Consider the following 18524-nt stretch of genomic DNA (forward strand, 5'->3'; position numbering starts at 1 on the left):
CATCAGGAAGTTGTGGAGAGCAATGAGGTCTCCTCTGAGCTTCCTCTTCTCCACACTAAACAATCCCAGCTTATAAACTTTTATATTGATACATATTTTTCGGTTGTATGAGAAAGCACAACTATGCAGTTGTTCTAGCTGAACTTCTAAATTACCCATTTTTCCCTTATTCCTTTTATTTCTCTTCAATAAAGAAAGTAAACGGCATTCTAGAGAGCCCTACAGGAACAGGAAAAACCCTATGCCTGCTCTGTTCCACTCTGGCCTGGAGGGAACATTTCAAAGATACCATCTCAGCCCGCAAAATTGCACAGCGTATGAATGGAGTCGAACTCTTCCCTGACAGACCCATGTCTTCCTGGGGCAATGCTGCCACAGATGGTGACATCCCAAGTGAGTTCTTTGATTTTTATACTCAGTGGGAGTGATGCAGGAATGTTAATGAGCACTTGCTTTTATTTATGTATTTTTAATTTTTTTTTTAGAGTATTAAAAGTGCATTTAGCTTGTTTTTATGCGTGTGAGTACTTGTGTGACAAAATCTTGCTGTCTCTACAAGGCAAATCATTGCCATAGCACCAGCTGGGAAAGGAAAGTAATAACATCCCATGTTCTTCTTGTTGTGCTAATAGTGGTTTTCTGCTCTTTTTTCCCCTCTATTTGACAGCGTATTACACAGACATTCCTAAAATAATTTATGCATCCAGAACTCACTCTCAGCTTACGCAGGTCATTAACGAATTAAAGAACACAGTCTACAGGTAAATATGATTTAGGATGGTGCTCCTATTTAAAGAAAAGGTGGAGGAAAATACTGTTCTAGTTGCTGTCTGAATTTATGTCTGTATAAATGTATGAAGGTATAGAAAACTGATACTGAAATCTAGTTCTGTTAATGTGCATGTGCACAACCTGGAGTTCTTCATTGCTGGTTTTTTTTTTCCTTCACTTGTAGAATTTCCTGAATTCAGTCTGGTTTGGGTTCTTTATTTCACACATTTATTTCACACAAATTCCTTGCTTTACTTCTTGTCATAATCTTATTCATGTAAGAATGGCAGCTGCCTCTCGACAAGCTTGCAGTAGGTGGCAGCCCCAGCTTATCTGGCTGATCTGTCATAACAAAACCCAGATTTTCTACAGCATGATGTAAGCTGCTACTCATTACCTCCCACTGTTCTTGGGAGAAGTGTAGCACTAGGAAGTGTATCTGTGGCTGCTGTAAACAGACTAACTCGTTGGTTATGATTCTGGCCTGTTTTTATGCTCATCCATTTCTCATGAACTTCTCATTATTTGAGATATTAAGCCCCAGATAGGTTTGTTCAACTGTGTTCTTTCTTGCTGTATTTTTAACACCAGGTTTGTATATTCTGTTTGACCAGGCCAAAGATATGTGTTTTGGGTTCCAGAGAGCAGCTTTGCATCAATCCTGAAGTGAAACGACAGGAGAGTAACCACATGCAGGTGAGAACAGAGCCTTGAAAATGTGTAACAGGAACATGCCAGGCTGTTCTTTATTTTGACATAAAATATGTAGTTCTTAAGCTTGATTTTGCTTTATCAGTGCTTTATCACTGGAGGCTGTAATGAAAGATACTCATTTTTTTCATGAGTTTTGTGGAACTTGCCATATCTATTTTAGTGCAGAATTTAATTTGGCATTTTTGGTAGCATTTTCCATTGAAGGAGGTTGTGATTGCACAGAACATGAGGGGCGATTAATAGTTTGCAGTTTATTCGGGTCTGCACTTCAGTGTTTTTCAATGGCAACAACCATTTAAAAATAATGCTTCAATGATTGCTTTACCTGTGACCTTTATGAGTGATGTCAAAGACTGTAGTAGTAAAATATAAGCAAATTTCCTCCAAACATGTGAGTTCTGTGCCACTCACACACACAGTGTAACCTCTGGGGAACAGAAGGATGCCTGATTTTGAAACTGGAGAACCCTGGCCTGTGTTTATTCATTAGGTGGCATTAAGGATAGTGGGTAACTCTTGATCTCTTAGCTCACTTCACAGTGCTTGACAAGCTGTGCTAAAAAGGGCTTTATTTTGCAGATCTATATGTGCCGAAAGAAAGTGATGGCTCGTGCTTGTCACTTCTATAACAATGTGGAAGGTAAGCTTGGCTGTGGAAATAAAGCCCCATTTGTTGGAGTTGTCTGCTAGGCAGGTGGAGAAGTCTGGAAGAGCAGGCAGAGTCTCTGTGTGCATTTGTATGTGGTGTGCATATATATGTGTGTGTGCTGTGCTCTGCATTCATGTGTTTTGAGACCAAGATGTTAAGAAGTGGATGAGTGTGATGAGCAGGGTAGCAGGAAGTCCTGGTGGGGCACCTTCACTTAAGCCTCTGGTTGTAATGTTATAACTGTTCACAGAGAAGTCTACAGAGAAAGGACTGATGGATTCAATCATGGATATTGAAGATTTGGTTAAAAATGGAAGCAAGCACAGGTAGATGTTCTCTGATCTTACTCCTTCTTACCAGAATTTTAATTCTTGCTTGAGTAGAGGCTTCCAATGTCATATGATGGGACAAACATTGCAGTTTAGTTTCAGATTTAAGAGAATTATATGACTGATTTATTGAGATAAAGTAGCCTAGCCCAGCATTTACTACTTGCTATGGGTTTAAAAGTATAATGCAGCAAAGAGTAACACTCTTTCTCATTTGAATTCTTTTTTTCTTTGTTCAGCTGAGCTACATGCATCGATGGGGATATTTTCTACACTTTATTACATGTGTTGCATGGATAGAACTATTTGCCTGAAAATCAAACACATCAGTTCCAATTCATTAGGAAATTGACTAGAAACCACTGAGAGCATGAAACACAGTACATGAATGATGAATGCACTCTTAATATTTCTGCAACTATGACTTTATAACCTGTGCTATTTTTTTTTTAAACAGAGCTTGTCCTTATTATCTGTCTCGAAGCCTGAAGCAGCAGGCAGATATTATTTTTATGCCTTACAACTATTTATTGGATGCAAAGGTAGCAGATCTCTGTTTTTAAATACAATCTTCTTATTTTTATTTCAGGTTGACTTTTAGTGGCTGAGCTGTTGAGAGCAGATGCACAGCAAGGAAGTGTCGTGTGTGCTGTGCTTCACAAACAATCAAAGCTCGTTTCAAGTTCAGAGTCAGGGGATGCCCTTTTGTGGTTTTCTCTGTTTAGTTTTGCTTTCCCACAGTTAACAAATATTTTCTGTGTTGTTTCCTTTGAGGTCTTGCTCAAATCAGCTTTGCAGAATATGATGTCTTTGTCGTCTGGTTATATTTACCTCCTGAAATGAAACCATCAGTAGAATACTCTGCAGTGGCTTTGCACGTGTTTTGTGAATCTTTTGTTTCTGCAGTGACCAGCATGGCTTGTAGGATGAACGTGAGCCTTTCCATAGAGATTGGACAGCTCTTGTACATAGCTGCTGGCTTTGTAAAAAGCTGCTGCAATAAATTGTCAGTGTTTCACAGATAAAAACTTTGCTGAGGAAACAGATCTGCTAACATCTTCTTGTAACCTGTTGTTATTCATGAATTGTAGTAGAAGCTGGATTAAGTTCCATTACTGCAAGAGGCAAAAAGACCAAATGCTTAATAGATCTAACCAAAACCTCTGACCACCTTAAGCAGGGAAGCCTTGTGAAGTTAGGAGATATTTTGTTGCTGAGGATGTCCTCAGAGCATCAGCTCACAGCACAGATGTCACAAGAAGAAATTTGCTAAGATAAAACCAAAAAGCAAACAACACAAAAGTAATCCACAAGCTAAATCTCCCTGGTTTACACCTCACTCCTCCCAAGTCCCTGTTGGCAAAAATGATGAGTGAGATTAATTCTGATAAACCTGTAAATCCCAGTATGGTGGAAATGTTTTCTTTAATACAGTATCAGTTGTAATCTCCATAAGTGTTCCCTCATTCTTTCTCATCTCTAGAGCCGACGAGCTCACAACATAGAGCTGAAGGGGACTGTGATAATACTTGATGAAGCTCACAATGTGGTAGGTTGTTTCTGTTCTGTTGCCATTTCTCAAACATCATCCAAAACGAAATACAGACCAGTATTGTATAAGAAGTGATCTGTAAAGTCTGCACCCAACTGCGTCCTTTGTCAGTGTTGTTTATCGTGGTCATATGATCACTGATGGAATGTCTGTTAAAACCTAAAGAGATTTTGATGACTCTGATTTGCTGCCTGATGGATATGATACCATTTTTGATAATGCAAAAAAAAAGAGGGTAGTGTTTAGCAAACATCTTCTGTGTTCCAGAAAAAAAGATGCCCAGTGTAAGTCAAAGTCTTAAGGTATTTGAAAATGTCCTCCAGCCTGAGCTTGGAGAACAGAAAGGAAGTCAAGTCTGCTCATCTACACGTTATCATCTGTGAAACCACCTGACCAAATAACACCTTGTACAGTCTAAGTAATGCTTCCATCCCTTGATGTTTTAGGAAAGACTGTGTGAAGAGTCGTCTTCTTTTGACCTGACAGCCTACGATTTGGCTTCAGCAATTGATGTTATAAATGTAGTACTGGAAGAACAAGCCAAAGTGGTTCAACAGAATGAAGTAAATGCTGAATTCAATATGGAGAACATCAGTTCAGGTGTGTTGGCAACCACAAACTGCTGTTTTACTGGGAAATATAACTAGAAACTAAATCTCTAGGTAAGTGACTGGTAATTAATAATGTCAGACAAACACAAAGTCTTTAGCCAAACCAATGTGATATAAAATGCCATGTGTATGGTAACTGTTGAGTCACAGCCTGAACCACTGATGGAGCACCTGGGGAAAGGACCTGGTCAGTCCTGAGAGCACAGGTGAAGGCAATTCAGCTGTGAGACAGGAAGGGGTCGAGCCTGGCTGCATCTTAGGCCTCATTTAAGGGCTGACTGCCCCTGGGGAAGGATCTCTGGTTGGAGATCCCTCCTTCTGTGGGATTTTCCCTGTGAGGCTGGCTTGTCAGAGACAGGTGAGCACTTTTTCTTTGCACTAGGCCCTTTGTCATTACACTTCCTGTATCACTGTTCCATTGCATTGATCTTTCTGATTGTTACAGTCATGAAAGGGAACAGCGATTGGAATACAGAAAATGTTTTTCTTATGTACATAGTGCTAACTTCCACACTAATAGTTTCTGAGAAGGCTTGAAGAAACTGGATATGAAATGAAACAGATGTGAAACACACTCCTTAAAATCTTTCTTTGCTTCAACAGGGCTGAACATGGAACTTGAAGATATAGCAAAGATAAAGAGTAAGGTTCTTTTTATTTATTTTTTGTTTGTTTTGTTGTTAAAAATTGTTATTGCAACTATTTCAAAAGGCTGCCTGGTCAGCATCTAGGTAATCAGATTCATCTGATGTTTTTGTTAACAACTGAGTCATTCATAGAAGTCTCTGGTTTTCATAGAGTCTTGTGGAATGTTTAGTTGCAGTTACTTCCCTGGAAGGTGAGATTTGGCAGATAAATGCATCCCTTGTCTCTTTGCCAGAAGTTCCTTCACTTTGCAGTGTTGTCAGTGTGCTGCCCATGTATTGGTTGCACCATTCTGCTGTGAGAAGATGATGCTGTGTAGTGATTGTCTCAAGGGCTTGGGATGTCTGTTTGCAAAGCGTTTCCAAGAACTTTCTCCATCTATAGAGAAGAGTTTAGTATTTAGTTAGCAGCTGTATTTTGTGAGTACCACAGATTTAATCTAAGAGGTCATGGGTTGAGGTCATAGGATTTGTTAAAGTTTAATACAAATATTTAGAGGTGATGCTGAAGAAATTGGCTTTAATCCTTTTAGCTTGTTTACAGGATCAAGAAAGCAGCTAAATTGCTGTCCTTGATGGCAGCTTTTGCAATAGATTGCGTTTGAAAAAGGGATTCAGATGAGTTCCTGGAGTGAGTTTCTATGAACTATAACTATTTTTCTTTTTGGTTCCCATGAAGAAATTCTTCTTCAGCTAGAAAGTGCAATTGATGCAGTGGAGCTGCCACCAAATGACAGTGGAGTCACCAAAGATGGAAGGTAAATTTCTTCTCATGAACGCATTTGCGTGTTAGAAGAAGTTCTGAACCCAGGTTAAATTGAGTCTGGTGTGAGCTTTTTGCTTATGAATGTACTTCTGTGTGCTCACAGAACAAACCTGCAGTGGGACAACAAATATGTCACTGTGTGAAGGATTTCTCAGTGGCTCTCAGGGTTAGTAGTAATATTCTGGTTCCTGGGAATGGCGTTATTCAATGTTGCAGCTCTTCTTCAATCACCTTATGTAGCAATCATTATTTTCAATGGGAAATATTTACATTCCCATCATTTTTCCTTTCTTACTGAGTTGAGAATGTTTTGCAACTGAATGGTGAAATTGTTGCTGTGAAAGAGTAGTAGCAGTTGTGTCTGTGTGATGGTTTACAGTGTTTACCCACGTGTGCTTCTTTTTCTTCTGAATTGCAGCTACATCTTTGAACTGTTTGCAAAGGCCCAAATAACGTTTCAAACCAAAGCCTCACTCCTGGAGTCACTAGAGCAGATTTTACAGTTTCTTTCAGGCCGTAAGTCTGTAAATTGATCAGTTCTTTCACTTGGACTTTTTCTCTAATGTGAGTAATTGGAAGCTTGCAGTGTTCTGGGGGAAGTGGAGAAAGGCATCTTTGAATTTAACACTTAAAATAAAAAGGTCTGACCCTGAGAAACACTGTAATTTTGTTGCTAGGCCCTCTGTTGGGAAACATTGTCCATCCATGAGCCAGAATTTATTGTAAGAACCAATGTTGTGTCAAAGCCTGAGCATTTACTGCTGTGTATGCACATGTGCACACCTCGAGGGTTTTTGCACATCACACTATTCTTCTTCAAAACAAGAAGGAATGTGTGAGGATTGCTTGCTGGCACTTTACTGATGGTGCTTTTTGTGTGTTGAGCTATTCCTGGCTCGTGGATTTCTGAGGTAGCAATGCTGGGAGTTGCTTGATGATCTTTTCTAGGTTTAACGAGGTTCTGTTCTTGTGTCCATCAGCATCTTGTTCTTAATTGGCTCTTCTGCAAGGAAGCAGGTGCAACTTTGACATGTACTAAGAAAATAATTTGTCACGTCTGCTTAACAGCTCGTTCTCATTAGCTTGCTCTTCAGTGAAAGCAATGAAAAGAGCACGGAACATAGACATGGAACATGTAATTTCTGCAAATGCATTCTTTGTGGGCAAATCTGCCCTTCCTTTTCCCCCCCCAGCATCCTTCTCTGGCTTAATAAATGCCATTTCCATGGGCAAATTCTCATTGTCAGTGTATTTCACATGCTGTTTTATTTGCTCCTGCTTTAAGCGTGGGATGATTGTAAGGGGCTCTTAGAGCTGTAGCAAAGGTTGCTTTTGTCTCTGAGTAATGGGTTACACAAACCATTTCCTGCTTTCATAAGCCTGATGTTAGTTGTCTGAGCTCTTGAAAATGTAACTGTGTAGCTTAAGCATGCTTATCTTCTGCCTTAATTACCTCCTTCCCAGTTTTTAATGTAGAAGAGCCTGAAGAAGTTGATGTTACAGCTTCTTACTGCATCAGAAACATGAAACTTATCTTGGAATGCCAGTTTTATATTTCTCCTTCCATCTTGAATAATGATGAGAACTTGAAATAACTCATTTCTGTTTCAGATAACGTTTCCAAATGATGCTTGCAGGGTGTTGTGCTGTTCAGGTGTGCATACACAGCAATACACATGTTTGTATTGTAAAAGCAATTGTTTTGTTCTTCTTTGTAGGCACTGGGATATTTATCAATACCTCAGGATTGCATAAACTCTCAGATATTATCCAGGTAAATAATTAGTGCAGCTGCTGCAGGTGCCTGAAATATAGAAGAGTTGGCTTAAAAAGCATTCAGTGTCACTGGAGGGAACCACTTTTTTCTCTTTTAATTGCATATATACTTGTGCATTGATGGAAATATACAGGTTTAGAGGAGAAAGCTGCTGCCTAATGCGACAGCCTACTTTGATTTTTGACCCTGGTTGTTATTTTGTAGGTTTGATGTCCTGTTTGGTGAGCTGGATTGAATTTGGTCTGGGTTTAGCCTCCACCAGGTGGAGCTGGATTATTGGGCTGTGCACATTTGAGATCAGTGTGTGGGAATGTGAGGCCTCAAAAAAAGAGACAGGTTAAATTTAAAGAAAAAAAAAAAAGCAACAGATTACTTTTTTCATTTAATGATTAAGTCAGGAGATCTTGTAAAATAAAAATCCTTTTTGTGCCACAGGAACTGAACTTCATACTGGAAGTGTGTGGGCATCCATGTGTTGCTGACAGTATTCTCACTGCTGTGCATTTACAAAACATTGATTATGAGAACCTGGGCCCCATGGAGAAAGAGGGTACAGAGGGCCTGAAGTTCAATTTCTGGCTTCCCTCTGAAGCTGACCTGAGTTCTGGTGGACTTGGATGATGCTCGAATATGGAGTAGCAACATTTGGAGAGCTTAATGTTTGAACAGATAGCATCTTAGCTGCACCATTACACATCTGGAAATCTGCTGCCATTTGGGATATATACACCCATGTGGAGCACAGCTGTATTCTCAGAACTTGGTGGCTTTTGAAACCTGTATCTGAGTCACCAGGGATGGCTGGGTTGAATTGGATCTTTTCCCAGCAGTGAACTGAGACAATTATTTGTGTCTCTTCTGGATCCTAAGGGTCATTCTTTGTCAGTCTTTAATAGATAGATCAGTTTTAATGTATGTTGCTGGTTGCTTTTCTTGGTTTTATGTGTCGTGGGTTGGTGGTGTTCTGTTCTGGTTGTTGTTGCTATGGGTTGGTTCTTCTTTATGAAGAATTGCATCAGTGGCTGAATGATAAGAAAACCTGTAAGTATGGAGACTGGCAATGGGTGGCAGTGTTCATTCTCTAGCTCACAGTCAATGTCTTGTGGTAAAATACAGCAATTCCTTCTTACAGTTCCTTCAACAGTCAATTTGACAGCTTTTTTTTTCCTTTAATTACTCATCACTTTTTTGATCATTTTTGTTTTCTTTTTAGAAGAATACTTACCCAAATCCTGTTTGCACACCCTGTCCCTGACTCCTTTTCAGAAATGTGTTTTTCCAGGAATTGTGCTTCTGTTTTCTTCTCACTACAGGAGAACATCTTTCTTGTTAACCAGCTGATATTCCTGTGAGCTCGAGAATCCATTTTGAATGTCTCAAGAAATTTTGTTTAGAAAAATTAGCAGGGTTTATAAATATTTGAGAACCACAGCTGGTTTCATGGCAAGCTGCACGTTTGAAACTGCATCCCTTTTAGCCACGAGGCATCAAGTGCAGGAAAGGGAAGGAAGCACAATTCTGTTCTACGTTCGTGTGGGGTTTCTAGAAGCTTTTCATGTGAGGTGTGGACAAACAAATGCAATTACAGCTTGATTTTTTTCTGCAGGCAGTGTGTTATTAGGGTAGGATACCACAGCTGGGATTTTCAGCTAAGGGAATTCCAAAAGTTCTTGCACACACAGTTGTGGCTCTCTGTGATCTCATGACCACGCCGTGTGCTTGTGCTCTTGAGCAACCAGGAGTCAGGTATGGTGTGAATAGTGATGCTACCACTGATATAATTTGAATATATTTAGATTCTGGCTTGTATTGTTTGGAGCAATGAGGAGGACCAGTGGTTAGCAAGAACTGCCTGTAAAAATGTGTTTGTTCAAAACGACCTTATTGAATAAAAGGAGCAAGGAGATGTATTTAAGGGTATCCCCACAGTGAATTTTCTGGAAACACTTCTCAGTGCCAAGGTATGTTAATTTTGTTGATAACTGTTTAATCTTTGCATGTCATTATGCTGTTTCTTCTAGACTGTATTCAACATTGATCCTCCAGAAGACACAACAGGTTTTGTGCCACCTCAGTCGATATCCAGATATTATAAGGTATGAAATGCTTTCTGTTCTGCTTATTTCCTAGATAGCATTTAATGTCTGTGCTTATGTATTCTAGACTGAGAGGGATGTGGATAGTATAGCAAATTGTGGTGTTGATTACTACAGCATTATGTAACTTCCTCCAGGAAAAGAAGAGGAGAAATTAAATTAGATTGCCCAGAAAGAAGGGGACTTGTGCAGTAATTTATTGAGGAACTTCTTTTTTTAATTCTAAAATGTAAGAAGGGAAGTGCAGAAAATGTGAATTATTGCAAATGTTGCAATTCTACAAGAAGTAACAAAACTCATCTTTTGTATTGCTCGGATTTTGTAGTTCCGTTTGCGAAGCAGTTCTTCACAAGGCTTAAGTGAGATTTCAGGGCCACCAATGAAATGCTGCTTCCATAAACTGATTGAAAATGGATGGTTGAATTATTACATGCTGCTTTGCTCCTTGTTAAATACACTGGACACAAAACATGAAAGGCAGATAGGAAGTTATACAACCTTAATATCACTATAAAATGATGTTAATTGTGCTCCTTATCATGAGCTAGCTTTTGGGGGTTGGGGTGCAGTGCACATTCACTTCTGCAGCAGTCTCTAGGAGCATTGCTCTTATTTTCCTTCAGGTACACATTCATCTGGATAACAGTAATCAGAAGAAGAAGAAGGAAAGGACAGATCTCTGGGATTCATCAGCTGCGAAAAAACAAGGTACAGAGCTCACACTTGGGTTCATGCAAAAGTGGGGCTGAACCCAACTCAGCTCCTGTCTTATAAAGAGAGCTGGATGTCCTTTATCGAAGTCTTCTTAATAGAATGCTTTCCAAGGATCTCTGTAAATACCTTGCCTCATAAATGTCTACTTAATTATTCATCTAAATGCTGTTAGGAATATCAGTATTTGTTTCACAGAAGTCATTTTGTGAAGGACTAAAGCAATGTTTTTCAAAGAATGCTTCAATTTCCCTCAATTTTAGTGTTTGTTTCACATAATGTCCCCATGAATGTTTCCACAAAATACGTATTCCCCTTGCTGTTCTGAGCAGCAGGACGTGCTGTTTGTTACTCTGCATCCATTGTTTTCCTGGGGTATTGCTCAATCAGAATATCAAGTTACAGGAATAATTGTAAGTGGATTTTGTTAAGTGTGCAGGGAAAGGCTAGCAGAAGCACCAGATTTATTGCATAATTGGAGGATTTGTAAGTAAAAATAATACAAAGCAGTCACAACATTCTTCTGTGATGTAGCAAACATATGGATGTATCTGCTTCTAAAATAGAAACTGTTTGCAAGTACCTATGCAGCAGTCTAGCAATATCTTGAGACTTGCACCATATATAAACCTGGCAGAGGCCAGAGGTGACTGATCAGATCTCCAGTTTCTCTGTAGTTGTGTGGCATATGTTATGGAAATACTGCAGAGCTCTTAAGAAAAGCTGTTTTCAAGGGGTTTTGCAGAAATAATTTAGTTGAGCGTAATTATCTCCGAACTGTGATTAGTGAGGATAAGTGATGTAGCCTGAGATAGCTGATGAGATTACTTCCAACATAATCCATTCCATGATTCTATGGTAATAGAATCTACTTAAAGATATGACTGAGCAGTGGCATCTTAAATTGTTTTGAGTAGTCATAGTAAATTGGAAGGATGAAAGCAAAACACACACCTGGGATTTTAGCTTCATATGCCAAGATGTTTTAGTTTTAGAGGTTCAGATGCTGCTACATGGTAGTCATATCCTATTTTTCCCCTATACAGTGTGCCTTCTTATTGTTTTCTCTTTATTTGGTGCAGGAAAGACCTTAAGCTATTGGTGTTTCAGCCCTGGATATAGCATGCACGAGCTTGTTCGACAGGGAGTCAGGACAATTATCCTTACTAGTGGGACTCTCTCTCCTCTCTCATCATTTACAATGGAAATGCAGATGTAAGTGTCTGGGTATGTGAACAGTGGCATTATTGAAAATTCAGTCTGTTTTTTATGTTACCTCAGATCTCATTGAGTGTTCTGGACTGGTAGCTAGTAGAGATCATAGAGGGCTTATGACTTCAGTCTCACTTTTGTGTTTCTTCAGCCCTTTTCCTGTTCTCTTGGAGAATCCTCATGTTATTGATAAACGGCAGCTCTGGGTTGGAATCATTCCCAAAGGACCAGATGGAGCTGTGCTCAATTCTACTTATGAGAGAAGGTAATGAACTTCTGTATGGAATTCTGCTTTGAAGCCTTCGGTTCTCACATCTTGAGTTCTGAAGAAATCAGTGGTCTCTGCAGTTCTTTTCATGGGTGAACACTGGATGGATAAAAACGGATAACAATACCCTTTTAACCACTACTGTAGGAAGTTGAGAAGTAGAGGGCTGGAAGGAAGTGAGTATCAGGGCACTGAGTGCAGTAACAGCCCTTAGTGCCCCTGACTGGCCTCACGTGGAAAATCCCCCACAGATCAGAGGTGAAGCCTTTTCATCTGGGAAGTGAGCTCAAGAGTTGCACTTGCTGTAGAAGTGTCTCCAGCTCTGTTGTAACCACACCTGGCCATCAGCCCTACTGATCTGACCCTGACTTGCTGACTGATCCCTGTCCATGACTTTATCTGACAGTCTGGGACTCATGGTTGAACCTGACTGCTGTCTCTGAGTCTTTCCTACTTGCTTACTCTGTTGATTGTGGCAGGTCTCCTCCTTCTGATCATCCTCAGGTCCCACCTCCCTTCACATTGCAGAGCAGTCTGCCTGTGCTGCCATAGGCCCTCATCTTCAGTTTGCTGGAAGCTCAATTGACTCAAAACATGCCTGGCCTTTGTAACAAATACCTTTATGCTTCAAGATTGTCATCACAGTTGGCCTGCCTTTCACCTCTGCATTGACCTCTGCATTGCCTTCTTAAGGAAAACATATCCAAATCTTTAGTTGTCTTTCTTTTCTCTGGTCTTTCATATTTTTTTCTCTTTCTGTTCTTTCTGCTTTTTCTGTAGAAGAGATAAAAGTAGTGCCAGCAAGGATTGCTAAAACACATAAGTTGATTATATATAGACTTTTGTTCCCTATAGGTTGTTCTCAATGAGATCTCAGCATATTATTCTAAGAGGCATTTTCATGCTATGTTGCACCTCACAAATGTTTCTGTGCTTACCAATTCTCTGAAGGTACTGAAGAGTGCCAGTGCCTTTGTGCCACTGTTGTTTTAGATCCCAGTCCTTCTGTGGTACTTTGAAATGAGGATATCCTTGTGTATATGTACGTGTTCTTCCTCATTGTTTACGTTGGCTCTTCCAGTTTCAGCTTTATATCTGTGCCTCTAGCTGAGAATCACAGAACGTTGCCTGCTTGCTGGCCCACCCTTGTTCAGCAATACAGAACGATCCAAGAACAGATCTCAGAGTTTTTACTTCACGAATGAGCTACGTGCCAGGTGTTCCATGGAATGGAAAGGGGCTCAACGATTCTAAATGATTTTGACAGAGACGATGAAGAAGCCTGGAAAGCCCTCAGATGATGTTCCTTGTTTTTGGAAGCTTGGTTTTGGTGTATTTTGTTGAAAGTAACATCTTCCAAGGCGGAAGGGCTGGGGATTTCCCTGCCTCTGGCCTAAAACACCATTTTGAAGAAAGGGAATGCACAGTGCTATGTTTTGACAGCAGCTGTTTGGTGATACTGATATTCACAGCTCTCATAAATGTGGATTTATTTTTTTTTCTTCATGTATTTGAGCTTCCTGGGAAAACTATGAGAAACTGCATGGAACTGAAAAGAAAGAATCATAAGGGCGTGAGAGCACAGGTGATAAGTCAGTCAGGGCTGGAAGAAACAGATAAAGCTGCTCATTGTGGAGCAGTACTTTTTCAATCAAATGAAGTGATTCACTGTGCTTACACCTGCAGTAAACAATAACCATAGCAACCACGTTCACCCCTTTTGCCCCTGCAGCCTCACCACACCTAGTTTAGCTGTATTTTAAATTGTTGTAACGTTAGTCAGGCTTCACAGGCTAATCTATGGACTTTTCTTGCAGAACTTGTGTTTCTGATATGTTAGTATTAATCATAAACTCATCTGACTGCCAGCGATCAGATGTGGTAGTAATAGTATCACTTTGTCACAGTATTGCCTGGTGTGGGTGTTGGGGAGCATACTAATGTGCTATTTCAGATCAATATCAGGGGAAGTCAATATGCATGAAAAATGTACAGAAGAAAGTAGAGTGAATGTTACCTGTTTTGATGTTTTTTTTCTTCTTTGTAGGTTTTCAGAGGACTATTTATCTTCTCTGGGGAAAACCATTGGTAAGTGAAGGGTATGGATTTCAAAAGCAGGTTGCTGCACAGCATTTTTAGAAATCACTTGGAAAGCTTCTGAAATGTTAAAAGGAAACACATGATAAGACAGAAAGGCATAAGATGGCATTGTGTAACTAAGTACTGTTTTCTTCATGTGTCCTGTTAGCTCAAGCAGCTGGCTACTGCAGTGATGTATGAAAATCAGTTTGATTAATCTAATATTTCCATGCTAGGAGTTCAGTTTTATGGTCAGCTCTTTATCTCTGGTTCACAAATATCCTTCCACGTGGTGAGAAAGCAGTGCAGACTAGAAAATAGATGCACAGAGATTATTCTGCCAGCATCACTTTGCAGAGCAATGAAGGATCACAGGAAGCTGATAGGGTTTCGTGTGCTGTGAATGCAGTTTCTCAAGCTGATCTTAATCCAGCTTTTACTTTTTCATGTTTTACAAATATAATAGAACTATGAAATTTAATGTGTGAGAACAGAATAAGACAAAGTGTCTGTGCAGACTGACTGTGGTATGAAAGGAGTCTTAAATCTATGGAGGTTCGAAGGAAGAGAACAAAAAGAGGGAGAGAGTTCTGAGTTGTTCCACGTGGCCTCCATGGTGAACTTAGAAAAATGCTTTCACCAAATAACAGCTGGATGATTTCTCAGTGAAGTATATTCTACAGCAGGTAAAGGTTCAAAGTCAGGCTTGAGGTACTTCATCTGTTCTGAATGTTTAAATTGCAAAGGATAGAGAACGGAGAAAACAACAAGGGAAAAGAAAAGCAGGTCTGAAAATAGATCCTGCTGTCACATGGGAAAATGCAGCAGGTGGTGTTGTCTCTTCCTTTCCTACTCCTTGGCATACTCATAATAAGTTTTAGTGAGTTAATGTGACACTTTAGAAAACCTGTAATGCTATGAGTGCTTTTCAGAAGCGTAGCATTTATGGGATAAAACGTGCTATTAGCAGCACCAAAGTCTAGAGTTTCTTGCTTGACAATAGGATTATTGAAAGGATTTAAAGAGAATGCAGGAGAGATTTTGGAGATAAACCATGCTGTTAGCTTATTTTTTCCTGCACAGTCTCTACAATCCACACCAGGAGAAAAATGCCCTGAACCATTCATTTGCCCATCTTGTTGCAGGTAATCTTGTGCGAGTTGTACCTCATGGACTGCTGGTATTTTTCCCATCATATCCTGTCATGGATAAAAGCCTGGAATACTGGAGAGTAAGTTCATTGTTTTCCCTTTACAGGAGGTTTGGTTGCACACTTCAGACAGTTTGCAGTTATGCTATTTAACCATGCTTATTAAAGATGTTTCTGCCCCTGTCTTTGTGTGTTTTGCCTGGAGAGGAGCAGATGGTGGGGGAAGTCTGAGCATACCCTTTCTCATGAGAATTTCTGGTAGATGCTTGCTTTCATGTGAGCATTTGATATGTTTGTTATCTGTTCAACAGGAGCATGATTTTGCTAAAAGGATAGAAGAAGTGAAGCCAATGTTTGTGGAACCCAGGAATAAAGGAAGCTTTGCTGAGGTAGGGAATCTGCACTACATGCCTGCAGCACAACTGCAAGCTATTGTGATGTTTTAGTACCTCTCTAAGTTGTGCTTAATTACTTGTGTTAATTAACTTGTGTTAATTTCGTGTTCCTAGGATAAAATGAAAATGTTTGCAGAGCTGCTTTGAACTGTGTTTTCTATTCAGCTTTCTTTTACTCTTCCATCTAACTGTGCATGGTTCAGTCATCATAGGAAATCCAGTGACTGTTACAGTGTTGTCTGCTTGCCACTGAATCATGTGCTGTTGGTTATTATACAAAGTCCCATCATAGCCTATTAAATTATTTGAATTTTCAGTTTCTTTCTTTCCTTTTTGCTTTTCTATGGCCATTCTGCATGCTTCTAAGAGTTGGTAATATCCTTGAATTGCTTTTCTGGTTTGCGTGTTTTGTTCGAGGATTTGGAGAAATACATGACAGTCCATGAGTCTACTTTCTTTTCAGAAGCATCTGATGTCAATCCTGTATACTTGCCCAGATTTATGGAGATAGTTTAAGCAAAATTTGTATTAATCATGTTTTATCTTTTAGGTAATAGATGCATACTATGGTAAAATTGCCTGTCCTAAGTCCAATGGTGCTGCTTTTTTGGCAGTGTGTCGAGGGAAGGTAATGTAACTGAGAATTTATTTTATCTGTGATCAGATTACTTACCATTCTGAATTTAACAAGGATGTTTGTGTTGTGCAACCATAGTCAAGGGGGGGGGAGTTGGATGCCCTGAAGCCTTTTAAAATTTATGTCAAGTATATGTAGGTTTAATTCCTGTTTTTATTAAAGAGAGATATCTCAGAGTTCTCTAAGGCGGATGAGCATCATGATGCTTACATTTCCTGTTGGCTACAAACAGAAAGCTTGACTCATTAGATGAGAACAATTTTGGAGGAGAACTAAAAGAAACAATTGTAATTGTGCATGTTGGAACGGCGCTGATTAGAACCAGAAACATTGCTCAACTTTTAAGATGAAGATTAATTTCAAGTCCTCTGGATGCATGTGGTGGCCTTTCATTGAAGTGTTGATAAACTGATTTATGACACCAGTGGAAATATTTGCAGTGTTGCAAATTACTCAGACTTTTTGCTACTGTCTACAAAGGGAAACTCATCTTCTGAGCCTTCAGTGCATTGGGAATCGTTGTTGGATCAATTAAGAAAAAATATAACCCTTTCTGGGCATGATTCTAGTGAATATGCCTGTCCTTCCAGCATCAGTGTATGACTCTGAGAGGAGTAGCATCTGTGGAGAGACAGTGCTTTGCAATAGCACATAATTGAAGAGCAGACAATTTAGGTTATTGTACTTGAAGGATTAATAGTATGAATGCAAAATTGGAAGCATCTGAGAAAATAAACCAAGAGTTGTGTTGCCAGAGACACGCTGTGGCTGCTCCTCCTGTGCTGCTTTAAGCAGAGTACCCTTGGTCATTTTACCACTCATCCCTGCCATATATTCTATTGCAGCTGTTTGTGCAGTATGGTAAATGAAATAGGAAAACTACAAGACAAACCAACTTCTTTTTTCCATGTTTTTTGCTGGTTTTTGTTCATCTCACAAACCAGTTTGCCAGCACAGCATGGGACACAAGTGGATACAGGGCTGTCAGTGATAGCTGCTTGGACAGATGTAAAGATATAAGCTTCATAGCTGGTAATGTCTGTGCTTTCTGAGCAGGTTCTTGGTAGCTTTTGATTACTGCTTTGATGTTGTTGTTGTTGTTGTCTTTAATACCAAAAGCTTGCCATGTTCTTATTTCATCTTGTTAACAAAGGCATGGAATGTTGAATGAGATGTTTTGACATTTGAGACATCTGAATGCAGCTGTTCTGCTTATCCAGGAATAAAACACACAGTAATCAATAGTTCTGGCACAGGTATGATTTGTCAGGGTCTCCTAGAGGAAAACACCAGATTTAAAGTCACAGAAATAATAGCAAAAAATCTTGCTGAAGCTGTTTGCAATATATTCACTCTCTCCACTTGGCTAGGGACTTAATTTAGTGGAGGAAAAAATTCCAACAACTGCCTAAGTTCTCTGAAATATCACTTCACATCCTGTTGATGATGAAAATCCTTCTCTCTCTTCAGGCCAGCGAAGGCTTGGACTTTGCAGACATGAATGGACGAGGAGTCATCATTACTGGCCTTCCATTTCCTCCTCGTTGGGAGCCCAGAGTTGTTTTGAAGATGCAGTTCCTGAATGAGATGAAGAAAAGTAGTATGGGTGCTCAGGTAATATTGGGCAGCTACAACTTTTTGGCTGCCTGCAGGTTTGTTGTGCCTTTTTCCCTTCTTGTCTCTGGGTTTTGGCTTTTCTTCCTAGCCTCGTGGATGTCAGACAGCCTTAGGAGTTTGTCACAGGTATATTCACATATTTCTGATAATGTCAAGGGTTCCAAATTCTTTCTCCACATTGACATGGTTGCAATCAAATACAGCTCAAAAAAACAGTGTCATTAAAATTAGGATCAAGTTCTTTGCATGCATTTTTTCTTGCAGAAAGAGAGTGAGGAGAAGAACTGCACGTGCTGGTTGGTTTGTGTGTGGTGGATTTTGGTATTTTCTTTTTGGTATAACGAATGGCATTATAAATTTAGCTTATTATCCTGCAGGTTAGCTCTTAGGATCACTGTATTATTTAATACCTGTTTGAATAGCAAGGAAGCCAGTGCATCATCTATTAAGTAGCTCCTCAAGTTGTGTATTACCACTTGAGTTTTCCGTGTCCCAGCTGTGATACTTGATTCAACCAGAATTTGGCTTTCTTAGGCTTTTAGGGAT

At 39.7% G+C, this 18524-nt stretch overlaps 1 protein-coding gene across 5 annotated transcripts in view; it reads left to right on the plus strand.

Moving 5' to 3' along the window:
* RTEL1 (regulator of telomere elongation helicase 1) overlaps nucleotides 1-18524 on the plus strand; it is a 37274-nt gene that overhangs the window by 936 nt on the left and 17814 nt on the right. For all 5 annotated transcript variants that reach the window (XM_048962887.1, XM_048962889.1, XM_048962890.1 and 2 more), the window contains exons 3-23: nucleotides 195-393; nucleotides 668-761; nucleotides 1386-1467; nucleotides 2065-2125; nucleotides 2385-2460; nucleotides 2921-3005; nucleotides 3947-4012; nucleotides 4462-4615; nucleotides 5230-5268; nucleotides 5950-6028; nucleotides 6455-6552; nucleotides 7755-7810; nucleotides 9835-9909; nucleotides 10533-10617; nucleotides 11703-11835; nucleotides 11984-12097; nucleotides 14148-14188; nucleotides 15325-15410; nucleotides 15641-15718; nucleotides 16275-16352; nucleotides 17832-17975. In XM_048962887.1, the coding sequence (XP_048818844.1) occupies nucleotides 195-393; nucleotides 668-761; nucleotides 1386-1467; nucleotides 2065-2125; nucleotides 2385-2460; nucleotides 2921-3005; nucleotides 3947-4012; nucleotides 4462-4615; nucleotides 5230-5268; nucleotides 5950-6028; nucleotides 6455-6552; nucleotides 7755-7810; nucleotides 9835-9909; nucleotides 10533-10617; nucleotides 11703-11835; nucleotides 11984-12097; nucleotides 14148-14188; nucleotides 15325-15410; nucleotides 15641-15718; nucleotides 16275-16352; nucleotides 17832-17975 (1923 nt within the window). The remainder of the gene's footprint in view (nucleotides 1-194; nucleotides 394-667; nucleotides 762-1385; nucleotides 1468-2064; nucleotides 2126-2384; nucleotides 2461-2920; nucleotides 3006-3946; nucleotides 4013-4461; nucleotides 4616-5229; nucleotides 5269-5949; nucleotides 6029-6454; nucleotides 6553-7754; nucleotides 7811-9834; nucleotides 9910-10532; nucleotides 10618-11702; nucleotides 11836-11983; nucleotides 12098-14147; nucleotides 14189-15324; nucleotides 15411-15640; nucleotides 15719-16274; nucleotides 16353-17831; nucleotides 17976-18524) is intronic.

The sequence above is a fragment of the Lagopus muta genome, chromosome 16, assembly GCF_023343835.1.
Source record: "Lagopus muta isolate bLagMut1 chromosome 16, bLagMut1 primary, whole genome shotgun sequence".
NCBI lineage: Eukaryota > Metazoa > Chordata > Aves > Galliformes > Phasianidae > Lagopus > Lagopus muta.